Source organism: Saccopteryx leptura, chromosome 2, assembly GCF_036850995.1.
Source record: "Saccopteryx leptura isolate mSacLep1 chromosome 2, mSacLep1_pri_phased_curated, whole genome shotgun sequence".
Lineage (NCBI taxonomy): Eukaryota > Metazoa > Chordata > Mammalia > Chiroptera > Emballonuridae > Saccopteryx > Saccopteryx leptura.
The window spans coordinates 240,029,923-240,044,472 of NC_089504.1; the positions used below are offsets into that span (position 1 = coordinate 240,029,923).

Here is a 14,550-nt window from a genome sequence, read left to right on the forward strand (position 1 = left end):
ACTGCTCCCTCTTGCCTCCCACCTGGGCTACTTCATTCAATAGCTGTGAACTTGGAGATGGGAGACTCTGGTTTATTGAACACCTGTTATGTGCCAAGCACTTTGCTGTGCACTGGGGTACAATAGTAAACCAGGGAACCATGGTCTTTGTTATCAGGGAGCAAAACAGTATCCTAGTTTTATTAGGATGACCTGCTTTGGGAACAAAGTAGTTATTCAATAAAAGCTGAATAAATGAAGGAGTTGTAGCAGGGAAAGTCTCTAAAACTAGGATCCTTATTTTTATTTTGAAAAATACATTATATGGGTGGCACTCTCAATCAACAGTAAACAAGTATAATCAGCTTTTTACCCACGTTGTGAAATTGATCTTTTTAAACATTTACCTTGACAATCGATGATGTATGGTGTCTATGGACCCCTACAGGGCTTTGAAATATCTGAAAACCCTGAAATCGTGTGTCAGTTTGCCCCCTCCCGCCACCTGTCCTGGTATCCTCAGATGCCCTGTTATCAATCCTGGAGAGGTGGATAGGAATTGAAGGGGGTTCACCAGGGAGGAAGGGCTGAGGAGACACCCAAACTGCAATATGGTGGATACTGCTCTTGAGGTCTTCCTAAAAACAGAGACTCAACATCGCCACTCCAGCTGACAGTCGCCGTTCACAGTGTTCTTTACAGCATCCATCTTATATAATCGTCACAAAACAAAACAAACAAAAACCTTGGGAAGTCATTGTTTTTGCCTTTTCAATTTCACAGAAAGAAATTGAGATTCAGAAATGTTAAATGACATCCCCAACATCAAATGGCCAGCCAGGGGCACCGCTGAGGAATGAGCCGAGTCAAGGAGTGTGTTCCGTAATCCTCTCTTCATTCTCAGAATTCTGGAAATAATGAGATGCCGGCTCCTGCACTATGCCGGACTGTGGTTAGATTAGTTAGCGCTGCTCAGGAAGAATAGTTCTAGCAAATGATTCTTCTTACCTTTTCTCTCATCCCTTATTTACTCTCACATTCTGTCTGTGGAAGCCAGGAGCTGGGAAGTCACCACAGACATCTCTCTCCTCTCTCCTCTCTCCTCTCTTGCCTTCTCCCCATCATGATTTTGTTTGCATTTCTGGCCTGAAAGAGTTCCTTTGAGGTGTAATCGAAATCGACTGTAAAAGTAACAGTGAGCAACTCCATGCACGTTACATGTATTATTCCACCATTTAATTGGCCCATGGAATTTACTGTTTCCATATTTCAGGTGAGGAATCTGAAGCTAATAGGTGGTAGAGGTGAGTCACACAGCTTCGTCATTCTGGCTCCAAGGCCCGTGCCTTTGACCTCTACGTGACACTCCCAGTGATGGGGTCTAACAAAGGTGAGGAGGGAGATACACCTCCGGAGATTTTTGTGCCCCGAGGGGCCCAGGGATGAAAGGAAGTTGAGTATCTTGGCCCTGAAGCCCTGGAATTTTCTGTCTTATATGATGGATAGAGTGTGCTCCACAGCTAGTTGAACTAGCTCATAAAAATGAGCTTTGCGAAATGAGGATGAGATGATAGGTGAAATAAAGGCTCCATAATTCCCCCGATCTATTCCAGCGTGGAGATGCCCACCCTGCAGCTCTCTCCTGGTGCGGGGCTGGACCAGGGACACCCTCACCACCCCCCGTTGGGATTGACTCACCATGGGGGGCCAGGGCCTGAGTCTGTAGCTGCCTTTCTTGAGTTCCATGTTCCAACTACCACACTACCCCCTGCTCTTTTGGTGTTGTGAATACACACTATACAACAAGAATATACAATGAAAACTAAGCCTCCCTCCCACCCGACCCCTGGCCTCCCAGTCCCCTTTTCCCGGAAGCGACCACTGTTACCAGTCTCTTGAGTGTGTTCGCTGATCTTCAGTGCATCCTCCAGCTTATGTGGGAGTTTGAATAAATACACAGGGTGGACAAAGAAATAGACTTATATATCATGTTCTCTGACTCAGTTTTTTAATTCAGTAATACATCTTGGAGATCATTCCCCATTGATCCTTTCAGATCTCATCCCCTCATATTTCATAGCTACACAGGATTCCGTTGCTTGGTTGTGCCATCCTAACGGTGGCAACTCAGATTTTCCCAATCTCTTGATAGTCTGAACGATCCCGCAAGGAAGAGTCATGTGTGTGTGTTTAAGGTTATCCCTTCCAGTTCATCTGCCTGGGAAAGACTTAAGAAAAAGACTGAATTGCCAAGCCAAAGATCTGTATATTTTAAATTTTAAAGTAGATACCGTCAAATTGCCACACAAAGAGGTTGTATGGAGCAGCAATGTAAGTGGGTGTGGATTTCCCAAACCCTCAGGTGCGGGGTGTACTGTCAAACTTTAAGTAATCATTCATCGTCATGCTCCTAACTCCAAACTATGCTTGTTTCTGCCCCTGAGGTGTGGGCATGTGATCTGAGAATGTCCGTGTCATCACAGGCCAAGTGTAGCCATGAATCTGGAGGAATTATGTGTCTGGGAAGATCCGTAGGACCAGGGTATCTATGGGATCCCCAAAACACAGAACACCACCTTTGCCCCCTGATTTGCAGAGGTTGGCAGGCTTGCAGCTCTGACTTGGCATGGGAGAAAGCACGTCAGCTTGATCCCCGGGGGGTGTTCTCTCTGGGGAAAGACTGCAAATTAGCTGCTCAGGAGATGGAAGGAAGTTGGCTGTTTTGTTGGGGTTGTTGTTTTAAGAACACAGTTGGGTTACAGTTTCGGTCTTTCCTTTGTGCTGGGGGTGGCAGTATTTTGTTTTGTTTTAAGATGTGGAAGACTTGAATTGGATTTTAAAGGAGGGAGATGGGAAACAGAGGGCAGTACTTGAGAGATTTAGTAGGTGTGTGAACTGAAAACATCTAGGTGATCACAGGTTGGGTGGTGTTCTTTTCTTTAATATTGTTCATTTAAATGGTAATACGCATGTGATAAAAATAATTTAAATGATATTGTAATAGGAATAAAAGGTAGTCAGTGCTTCCTCCTACTCCTGACTTCCAATACTCCTTGTAAGATGCAACCAATGAGACTCATTTTTTCTAGAATGTTCTCTGCATTTATGCATTGGTTCCCAACCCCCTTTTTTTTTAACCTAATAGTATACCTGGGAGCTCATTTTCTACCTGTAAATAGGGCTCTGCTTCATTCTTTTTATTGAAATCCTTATTGTATTGTTGGGTTAGATTTCAAATGACATTTGGGTGGCAGGGTGTTGGATACTGGACTGTTAGGCCAGGTAACACCCTCCCGTTACCTGTCTCTTTACAGGGTTCTCGGTGGATTTCCGCTATCCCCCAATCCTACCCTCATTGGACTTATTCCCAGCAGTCAACCTCAGAAAGTGGTAAAGTGTTTGGCTAACCTCTGTGTCATTTTCTGGTTTATTTGGAAAAGTATCTTCTGCCTGGCTAAGTGATAAGTAGATTCTCGAGACTCTAAGGGACAGTGGGATACAAGGAAGAGCTCTGGTCCCGGAGCCAGACTCTGGACTCAGACTCTAGAATTGGACTCTGGCCAGTGGTCATACAATGAGAGCACATGTGTGATCTTGAATTGGATAGTAGTCTCATTCTAAAGAATGAAAAGAAACAAGTGAATACATTTTCTATAATTGTGCTTAAACCCAGTCTATCTACAACGTGATCAGTTCAACATGTAATTGATACTGGGAAAATTATTGGGAAATTTTATGTTTTCTTTTTCTTACTAGTCTTTGAAATCCGATGTGCATTATACTCGTATAGCGTGTCTCAGTGGAACCAGCCACAGCTCAGGAGTTCAGGGGCCACATGTGGCCAGCGGCAGCTATAAGGATGGTACAACTCTAGACCCGCCCCCACCCCAACCATCACCAGTTCCTAAATTCTCCGACCTTCGATGTTAAAAATGGAAAGGGCCCAGGCAAGCCAGGACAAGCGAAGCAAGTCTTGTGACAGTAGCTTAATTCCCGCATCTGTAAAATGGGGACAGTTGAACATGACCTTGGCCAGGGTGAGGATGAAGAATAGGACAGCAGAAGAGGGTGTGCTCTGGGGAGGGGAAGAGGAAGGCACGATTGTGTGGGGTTTTGTTCCGGTGAGGACTGATCTTGATGAGTACTCAGAATCCAACCCCTTAGACCCAGGCTGCCTCCCCAGCTTACTTCTCCAACCCTCGGTCACCTTGCCTGCTCCTGCTTCATGGGACATGCATGCCAAGGGCTCAGCACCATGCTCCGCACAGAGTAAACTCTCAATCACTCCACACTGCTACTGTTACCAGCCCCCGATTGCAGAAACACAGCCCAGAATGCGAGCGGCTCGCCCAAGGTCGCACAGCGAGATGGCAGTAGCAGACGCTGGCCTATTTTGGCTCCCTCCTTCTCCCTGGCAGTCGTCCCTGAAAGTCAGCCACTAATTTCCTCGCAGCAAGGTAACTGAAATAAATACACACCAAAACCACTGAACTACTTGAATGAGGCCCCTGTCCAAGTGTTGTTTCCATGGTATGTACTCTGGCGTGCACGCATATGTGATTTGTTTAAAATCGCGGCTCCAAAGGGCGGAGGCTGGGTTGCAGTCAGTGCGCTGTACCGCGACCGTCCTGAGGTTCCTCGGCGTGATTTCAAGCAAAGGGCCCTCTAGATGGCACAGGACGTACCTTTGGTGAGACTGCATTGGAGTAGAAAGTGCACTAAATTATAACCAGAAAGCCTGAAACATTATGTATTATGTAACAATAACAGGAAGCCATTTCTTTTTTCTGAGTAGTCACTCAGTGACCTTGCCGGGCACCCTGCATATACACTGTTTCATTTAGTCCTCCCAGGTGCCCAGGGAGGTGGTAATGACTTAATGACCCCAGTTTACAGACAAGAAAACTGAGGTTTGGAGAAACTAAAGAACTCACCCTGCAAATACACAGATTGGGCCAAAAAGAGCCTTTCAAAATCTCCCCTGAGGCAGGAGGGAGCCCAGCCCTCCAGGCTGGCTCGGGACTGTGGACATTCGCAAGCTGGGACAAGGGGGTCTCCCCATAGCAGCTAAATTTAGTCATCTGTAAAATGGGGATAATCAAACCTGACACGGGTCAGGGTAAGAATGAAAATATGGCAGCAGCAGAGGGTGTGCTTTGGAATGGGAAAGGAGACACACCTAGTATTGTGGAGTGTTTATTAGGGTTGGGATTGATGCATGCTCAGAATCCACTCCCTTAGACCCGGGGCTGTGTTCTCTCTCCCTCTTGCTCTCGCTCTCATTCTGCCTCTCAGCAGACACTGACTTATCCCTGACTCTCAAGCCCAGCCCCTTTCCAACCCCTTCCAAATTTCAAGTTGCCTTTCAGAGTCTGAGAAACAGCCTGACTTTCCAGGCACAGCCCCTTCTGATGTGAAAGCAGCGGACAAAGAGCGAGGCGAGGCTGCGGGGTGGGGGTCTGTGGCTTGCTCTGTTTCTTTTTCTTAAGCCAAGTCCAGCCTCTGTGCTTTGGCTGGGTCTGGCCCAAGCCGGCGTGTGGAGGAGGATGACCTGGGGACTTCACCTACCTCCCCCCCAGGAGCTCACCTTCAATCCCTTCTTTAATTAAAGACCTCAGCCCAATGTGCACACTCAAGAGTGGCCTGGAGGTCCCGGCTGTCTCTGCCTCCAACTCCACCATGAACATCCCATCCTGGGTTTGGTACCAGGAAGAAAAGGGGCTCAAGGACAGTTATGGAAGCAAGGGGGGACTGAGCGGACTGATCCTCCTCCCCAGTGAGGGAGGACACAGTGGCTCTGGATGAATTTTCTGCCAACCAGAACCCCGACCACAAGGCACCAAAAGACACTCAGCTGGTCCATACACGGCTGCACATGCGGACACACGCAGCAGAGAAATGACACAGCATGAGGGCGATGCATGAATACACAGAGAGAATCACACACACACACACACACACACACAGCAACACCAGATGGAGAACGCAGCCCAGGCTGGGCCCGGGTAGTCATTATTCCCTCACCCACACAGAGGGACTGGCAGAGTTACGTAATGCAAGCTGCAAAGGGGGAGGCTGAACTTGCTAACCATCCCCCCCAGGGGATCCAGGAGGTGGTGCCTTCTCCTCAGGGGGGTTGTCTGCACCCACTTCCTGCTTTCTGAGGCAGCAGGAGCTTGTCAGCTGCCTCAGCCCTGGCGTGACCCCGGGTAGCTGCTAAAAGGGAAACGGGAGACTGAGTGTCACTTCGTTAGTAGTGGCAGATGGGAGCTCCCTCCCTGCTCTCCAAGCATGGGGAAGATGCCGGTGGTAGGAAAGGGTGCCTGGAGAGAGACTGAACTGGGGAGAAGGAAAGAGACGGAGGGGTTCTCTACTGTCCCCACCTGTCCCTGATCCACCCACAGCCATAGATCACCTGCCCCAACCCAGACACAAAAGGCACACTTACATCACTGTCCTGTGTACACGCCACAGGTGCACACAGTTCCCGTGGCCACAGCATCCTGTTGGCCTTTGGTACCCCAACCATAGTTCGTTTCCCTGAGCCTGGGGCCGCCAGTGGGAGTTGCAATAATAACCAGAATGAATATACATTATTTTAAAACGTAAAGTACATGTTTAAAAGCTCAGGCTGAGAGTGGGGCCAGTCTGAGCTCAAACCCTCCCTCTGCCATCATTCTCTACTTGACCTTGGACAAGTCACTGACCCTTCTCACTCTGCGGTCTTCTTGTCTGTAGAAGGGTCACTGGGCAAGTCAGAGAACGCAGAACATACATTAAGAGTGTCTGAACTCAGTAAGTGTCTGCTGTGTTTCGTCTGTGGGCATTTTCTTTGTTAACCTGGGGCTGCACAGTCCACTCTTCCTAATGTTTCTCCGTTCAGGTTTCAGACGGTCTGCAGAGCGTGTGTGTCCTCCAAAGGTCTGTGTAGACCCATGTCTTTGATATTTGCCATACCAAATTTGGTTTGTAACGTGGCCCGGTCTGTCCTTTTGACCTGGAACAAGCTGATAATTACAAAAATGTTCAGAAAGGCCAATTGACATCTTTCCTGGGTGGCTCCACGGAGGGCCGTGCCCCACTTCAAGGGGTTTGTTGTGGGGACTTCGGGAGTAGCCGGAATGGAGAACCGAAAGCTCTGTGCCAGCTAAGCTCCTGATCTGGGCGGAGGAGACATTTGAAACACAGAGGGACAAAGGCCGGGCGGGTGTAACAAGTGGGAGGGGCGGCTTCACAGCTCCAGGGTCTCTGAATGTCTAGACGCCTTGGTTTTCCTTCTTTGTTCTGAATGTGGTATTGGGCACTCCCCATCAATCTCTCTCTTTTTAAAAAATTTTCTCTGTACCTGTCCCTTGTTCCTTCTCTTCAGCTCAGGAAGCCCCAGATCCCAGTGGCATCTCACGGGCTGGCGATGCCCAGAAAATAGTCCCCAAGAGCATGCGTCACCTCTAGACACATCCCAGATCCTTCTCGCAGTCCGCCTGACCTGTTGCTTAGGGACACGTCGTAGCTAGCGCTCGGCCTGACGTCTGCCTGATCAACCAGCACTTTCTTAGAAAACAAGGAAGGAGGCAGGCGCGTGAAATCATGCCACTGACAGCCGAACAGCAATGAGTGGGTGATACCGAGTTGACGTCAAACACAGACCCGCCCAAGAGACTCGCCGCGGCCCCTGCGGCCCCAGCTCCGGGCTCCTCCTCGGCGCAGCCTGAAGCCGGGCTCCTTCCGGTGAGCTCCCCTTGGCTTGGCATACTCTGAGGTCTTCAGAGCCTTTGGAGCCTGGACGCCATGGAGAATCACATGTTCAGTGTTCAGCAAATCCAACCCAACGTGATTTCCGTCCGCCTCTTCAAGCGCAAAGTCGGGGGTCTGGGCTTCCTGGTGAAGGAGCGGGTGAGCAAGCCCCCCGTGATCATCTCCGACCTGATTCGCGGGGGCGCCGCGGAGCAGTGCGGCCTCATCCAAGCCGGAGACATCATTCTCGCAGTCAATGGCCAGCCGTTGGTGGACCTGAGTTATGACAGCGCCCTGGAGGTGCTCAGGGGCATTGCCTCTGAGACCCACGTGGTCCTCATTCTGAGGGGCCCCGAGGGCTTCACCACGCACCTGGAGACCACTTTCACGGGGGACGGGACGCCCAAGACCATCCGCGTGACACGGCCCCTGGGCCCTCCCACCGCGGCTGTTGATCTGTCACAACAGTCGTCAGCCTGCAAAGAGCAGCCGCTGGCAGTGGACGGGTCTGCAGGTCCTGGCAATGGGCCGCAGCATGCCCGCGACAATGGGCAGGTAGCTGGCTCACTATCCCACACCAACGGCCTGGCTCCCAGGCCCCCAGACCAGGACCCTTCCAAGAACAATGCGGGGGTTGCCCTCCAGGGCAGTGGGGAACACAATGAACTGCTCAAAGAGATAGAGCCTGTGCTGAACCTTCTCACCTGTGGGGACAGAGGGATCAATGGAGGCGGACCTGCCAAGGTGGAGGCGAAAGACGCAGAAGTCCAGGTGGACAGGTAAGCCCCACGGTGTGCGTGCATATGGGCGCATTGCGCAGGAGCGCGCAGTGCAGCTCAACTGTGCAGCTCAAAAGCCAACCTGAGCCGACCCCAGACATCGGCGCAGGCATGGACACAGCCACTCTCTCACCCTCACCTCTTCCCCTTAAAATTGCAAGTGCAGGAGCAGAATGGGCAGAGCAGATGGGATGTCTCTCTTGCCATGAATCCCAGAGCTGTTCATCGTGAGAGCTGGCATCTTGGCTTCCAACCTTGGTCTGGTGGAAACCTCCAGCTACCCCACGAGATGGGTGTGCTGGCAGTGCTCATAACCCATGGGGGAAAACTGAGTCTCGGAGAGGAGGGGCCTTCCCCGAGGTCTCCTAGTGAGTGAGGGGGGTGTCAAGACTCTGGAGAGAGAGAGAGAGGAGGGCTGAGCACTGGGAACCCCTTAATGTAAGCCCGTTCTTTCCTTGTGACAGTCAGTCAAGGGCAAAGAAGTTTCCAAGGAGTGGGACAGAATTGGCCCCAATGCCCCCAAACAGGTGACCTGCTCGGATTAGGTGGGAGCCGAGGCTAGGACTTGCGGCCCCTTTGTGGCGGCCAGGTCGGCATTTTCTGATTCTATGGGGTGGAAAGCCAACAGCACAGTGCTTTCTTCTAGCGCCTTCTCTGGGGAGGAATCGGCAGCCGGGCCGGGTAGTCGGAGAACAGCAGGTCGGGAGGTAGGAGAGAGAAACAGAATTTCCCTCCACCCCACCCACACTCTCACCTTCGTGCCAGCACTGACCCTCCCGCCCCCAGGCTGCCAAGGTGGGTCCAGGTAGACCCCTCTTATCTACCCCACTGTAAAAGGGGAGCCTCAGGTCTGGGAACACCCCCCCCTCCCTGAGGAATCCAGAGCAAAACTTCCCAGCCCTCTCCCCAAGGACTCCTGTGTGTCCCAAGAGCATGGAAAGGTCGCCATGAAGTCCCTCGGGGACCTGGATTAAAGTAGCTCTCCAGGCACCTGCTTTGATTCATTTAACAAATGTTCGTTGAGGACCTAATGTGCCAGACGCTGTTCTGGGCACCAGGGCTGAAGCGAGAGAGGGAATGGACAAGCCCGCTGCCCCTGGGGAGCCTCCAGTGTGCTGGGGAAGACAAGAATAAACAAGGTAGAGATGTAGAATGTGCGGTCCCTTAGGGATCATGCTGGGGAGATAAACAGAGCAGGGCAGGGCTAGGAATTGCCGGGAAGTTTACACAGGCTGGGCAATTCTCACTAGGACAGTGGCACTGGAGGGCCCAGGGGAAGGGGAGAGGAGGCCTTGTAGCTTTATAGAGAAGCAGCGCCCCATTCAGAGGGAATGGCAGGTGCCAAGGTCCTGAGGTGCAATGCGCCTATGTGTCTGGGGAACTGCATGGGACCCAGTCCTCATTCCTGATGGGGCAGCCCCCCAAACTGCCTTTCGGTGGGCCCCTCAGTCCTCGGCAGCGTACCTCAGCCCACCGTGATATCCTAGGCTTTAGGCTTTCCCAGCTGGGCAAAAACTGAGCCAATTTCAGCAAGACGTCAGAATCCCCCCTCCCACCCAGAAAGAAGGTGAGGATCTGCTGGGTACCCCAGGCAGAGGGGAAACAAGGACCACTCGCTGCTTTGACCCCCTGCCTTGCATCCCACTCCTTCCATTTCTGTGTGCCTCCCTACTCCTCCACGCCACCTCTCCCAAGAGAGGCAGCAAGGTATTGAGTGGCGGCTATTATCTTGCATGGCCGCTGAACGCCAACTGTGCCTAATGCCCCGTACACTTGGTTCTGGTGCCCAGCCAGGCCTGGGATCATGGACACCAGAATGCCCCAGGGGCTCCGTTTCGGTCCCACCCCAGCCCTGGGAGTCTGACTCTCCATGTATGTATAGGTGACGTCGTCAGATACAGAAGACTTAACAGGAGTCCCTTTATCAGACAGGCCTGAGCGGCCGCTCTTAGCATCATCTCAGGGAAGCGGCCCTTGTTTCTCCAAAGATGAGGGGGGGCGTGCCAGTCTGATGCGCAGTCCAACCTGTTTGCTCATCATGGACCTCCCGCTGGTTATCCTGTACCAACCTTGCCTGTGATGCAATTGTTTGGCCAAAAGCAGTGGAAAAAACACTGTTTTGGAAGAGGTGAGATTTGGAAGAAAGCAAACCAGGGCAAGTGGAGGGCTCCAGGAAGCCCGCTAACGTAACTGGTTCTAAGGATGAAGAATATTTAATAGCAGCACCTGTTCCCCAAGCTCACTGGTTCACAACCGTGCTGAACTCAAAGCCCCCCCCCCCATTTTTTTAACAAATATTTTGAAATGTCCACCTGACTCACCAGAAGCTAATTCATGGATCATATAACCTTCCCACACTTTACATTTTTAAAATCAACACCATGTCCTAACTATAAAATAAAGGAAACAGAGCATAAAAGTAATTTATGGGAAAGGAACCTGTAATTTAACATACCAGTGCTCAGGCATGACTCTGCTGGAGTGGTCAGAGGTTTGCACCTAACCACAGAATGGCTGCAGCTATGACAGCGTCAGATACAGACAGACAGGTGTGTTGTTTTGGCAACTCGAAGGCCACCAGCGGCGGCGTCGCCTTGGTGATGTGATTTTTCTGAAACAGCAAACAGCTCCTGATATGTGGCCTTTCTTCAGTTTGGTTGCAATAATGGCGTGTATGGAAAATTCGGTATATTTTAATTTTATTTTTTATTTTTATTTTATTTATTCATTTTTAGAGAGGAGAGAGAGAGAGAGAGACAGAAAGGGAGAGAGAGGAGAGAGACAGAGAAGGGGGGAGGAGCTGGAGGCATCAACTCTCATATGTGCCTTGACCAGGCAAGCCCAGGGTTTCGAACCGGCGACCTCAGCATTTCCAGGTCAACGCTTTATCCACTGCGCCACCACAGGTCAGGCTATTTTAAAGCCTATATACACCTAAGAGCGAATTGGAATCGTGACTCAGAAATTTAAGCATTTCTTTTTTCAGCCTGTGTGAATATCCAAAGGTTGTGTGTGGCAGTCAGGACTCTTATTCCTTGTGTGGGGGTGTCCCTGGTGTTACTGGATGTCCACGACCCCAGATGGCCATACACTGTGACAACCAAAAGTGCCCCCACACCTTGCCAAACTGCCTCCTAGCAGCTGAAAAAAGAACCTCACTAAGAATTGGTGTCCCAAGTCAGGAAAGGGAAACGCAGACAGAATGTCTTTGGGGTCACTCTCGGGGCTGGCAGGCCGGGGAGGATTCAGGCCCCTTGGAGCACGTGGCCACCTGGCAATTAGGTGTCCTCCCAGGGGCCTCTCCATCCAAGCTGCATTTTGAGGTAGGGGTCGGAACTGGCCCCCTGGATGCTAGATGAACAGGTGGCGATGCGATGAGCTGCCCACCAGGCCTGGGGCCCCACATCCAGGTCACACTTACTGCTGTGTGACTTCTGGGGTCTGAGCAGAGGCTGGCTCTCAGCAGTGCCCCTGACCTTCTGCTCTCTTGGCCTCGTTCCCTTCCTTCCATCCCTCTTTCCTTTCGGGCAGACTTATTCTGCTCCACCTAGATCCCTGTCCTTCATGGGGCACCACTGGTCTTGTTGTTCGGGGGTGCTGGACCCTTACCTGGCGAGAAAGGAGGAGAAGTGATGTTTAGTCTGGACACAGCCTCATTCATCCCTTCATCTGGGAGAAGGTGGCCCTGACAGGTAGTGGCAGCGTGTGTGGGAGATAAAGGAGGATAAATCCGGGGCTTTCCAGGACCTCCTGCACTTGGGAGCAGTCACTTTAAAATGTTGCATATCCGAGGATGTCCAGGTTGTCAGCTTGCTGCCCCAAAGGCGGGTTCTAAAGAGGCCAAGGTCCCCAGTCCAGCATCCATCTGGCCCAGCCGGTCAGCCTCACCCTGTGCTCTGATAATTTCTCTTCGCCTTGCAGGGCACTCGGTTACTTACAGATTACCTTCCGGCCTGAATTAGGCTCCCTAAGTAGGACGTGTAGTTTTAGCCCCCTTTTATAGATGAGAGAACTGAAGCTCAGAGAGGTGAAGCGTCTTGCCCAGGGTCACACAGCACTACCCTAGTTCTACCTAGAAATCTCACAGTGAGTGTCCAGAGTTAAAGGGAAACCAGGCAACAGAAAGCGGCTGGAGGAATGGAAGTCTGTTTTGACCCTAGAGAACCAGATTAACTGGGGCAGGGGGAGAGACTGTGACAGGCTGGAGTTTTGTTTTTTGTTTTCAGCAGGTTTTTTTTTTTTATTGTGGTAAAATTTATATACAAGATTATATATATTTCAGGTATCCAACATTATAATATTTGTATACGTGACCTAGTGTCCACCACTGTAAGTCTAGTTACCATCCATCTCCATAGACTTAGTTCCCTCTGCCCATCTCACCCCTCCCCGGCCCCTTCCTCTCTGGTGACCACCCCTCTGTTCTCCGTATCTCTGAGTCTGTTCTGGTTTTCTAGATTTCACATATAAGTGAGATCAGATGGTATTCGTCTTTCTTCCTCTGACTTATTTCACGTTGCCAAATGCCCCCGAGATCCATCTATGTTGTCACAAATGGCCTGAGTTTTACAATCCTTATGTTCAGCCCCTGCAGAGCTCTCCAGGTGGGCCTGGCCCCATGCTAAAGCCTGTACCTTAAGTGATTTATGCACCCTGTTTTCCTGATAAGGAAACCAAGGCTCAGAGAGGTGCAGTAACCGGTCCCATGTCACACAGCTATTAAGCGGCAAAGCCAGGACTTGACCCCAAGCCACCATGCTCTTGATCTCTGTTCTGCTGACTTTGTAAGTTGCGCTGTTGGCCACAGTTAATTTGACCACCTAGTCATCAAGTTTCTGAGGACATCAGAATATTTTCTCAGAGTCCAAAAGGGAAACTGAGGCCCTGAGGTGCCATCTACTAAAGAGAGTGCCTCTGGAGAACTGACCTAGAGCCTAGGTCCTAGACTGACCAATGACAGCATCGACTCTACTAGGTCTGTCTGTGTTAGAGGATCTCTGTCTGCTACACTTGGCGTGCCTCATAGTTAGGAATCATTCTGATGGCATTTGTCTTTCTTTCATTTAAAAAAGGGTTTTCTTGAAGGAGAAGATGGGGATAGTGACAGAAACAGGAAAGGAGAGATGAGAACCATCAAGTTGTAGTTGCAACACCTTAGTTGTTCATTGATTGCTTTCTCATATGTGCCTTGACTGAGGGGGGTCTCCAGCTGAGCCAGTGACCCCTTGCTCAAGCCAGCGACCTTGGGCTCAGGCCAGCGACAATAAGACTGATGAGCCCACACTCAAGCTGGCAACCTTGGGATTTTGAACCTGGGTCCTCAGCGTCCCAGGTTGATGCTCTATTTACTGCGCCACTATCTGGTCAGGCTCTGATGGCATTTTTCAACTAAGGTGTTGAAACCAGTAACGTTGCCTTTCCACGGAACCTCAGTGCAACTATCCATTCTCACTGTGACCATCTGAATGAGGGTGGCTTCCCCGGCCCCTTTTCCCCTGGGTAGAGGAGAGAGATCCTATTTATAGCCATTATTCCTGCATTGCGCCCTCTCTCCATCTATGTCTCTCAATGAAGTCAGACATGTGGACAGGGGCCATCAGCTCTCCAACCACCTTGCCACTCCTGTCCCTGTCACCATCCGTTCATTGTATCGGTTTCCTATGGGTCCTGAACAATAATGTTAACTTGGTGGCTTAAAACAATACACATTTATTCTCTTACAGTGCTGGAAGTCTTGTGTCTGCAGGCGCTAGAAATGACTCTGTTTCCTTGCCCTTTTCCAGCCTCCAGAGCTGTGTACCTTGCCTTTCCTGGCTTGTGTCCCCTTCCTCCATCTCCAGAGCCACTGTCATGCTCCCCTGGTCCCACGGCCCTCCTCTTCTGTAGTCAGAGAGCCTCTGCTTTCTCTTATGAGGACACTTACGATTGTATTTAGAGCCCAACCACGTGGTCTCCATTTTCAAAATCCTTAACCTAAACACACTTTCAAACACCCCTTTTCCGTGTAAGGCAACGTATACGAGTCCCAGGGATGAGAACCTGAGAACTTTGGGGCCAT

General features: G+C 50.7%; 1 protein-coding gene across 5 annotated transcripts in view; it reads left to right on the top strand.

The window, feature by feature from the left end:
* Positions 1-14,550, top strand: part of NOS1 (nitric oxide synthase 1) — a 154,823-nt gene that overhangs the window by 69,917 nt on the left and 70,356 nt on the right. For 4 of the 5 annotated variants that reach the window (XM_066370812.1, XM_066370816.1, XM_066370813.1 and 1 more), the window contains exon 2: positions 7,349-8,492. In XM_066370812.1, coding sequence (XP_066226909.1) covers positions 7,768-8,492 — 725 coding nt within the window. In that variant the 5' untranslated portion in view covers positions 7,349-7,767. Of the gene's footprint in view, positions 1-3,293; positions 3,370-7,348; positions 8,493-14,550 lie in introns of all 5 variants that reach the window. The other variant, XM_066370814.1, reaches the window with a different exon arrangement.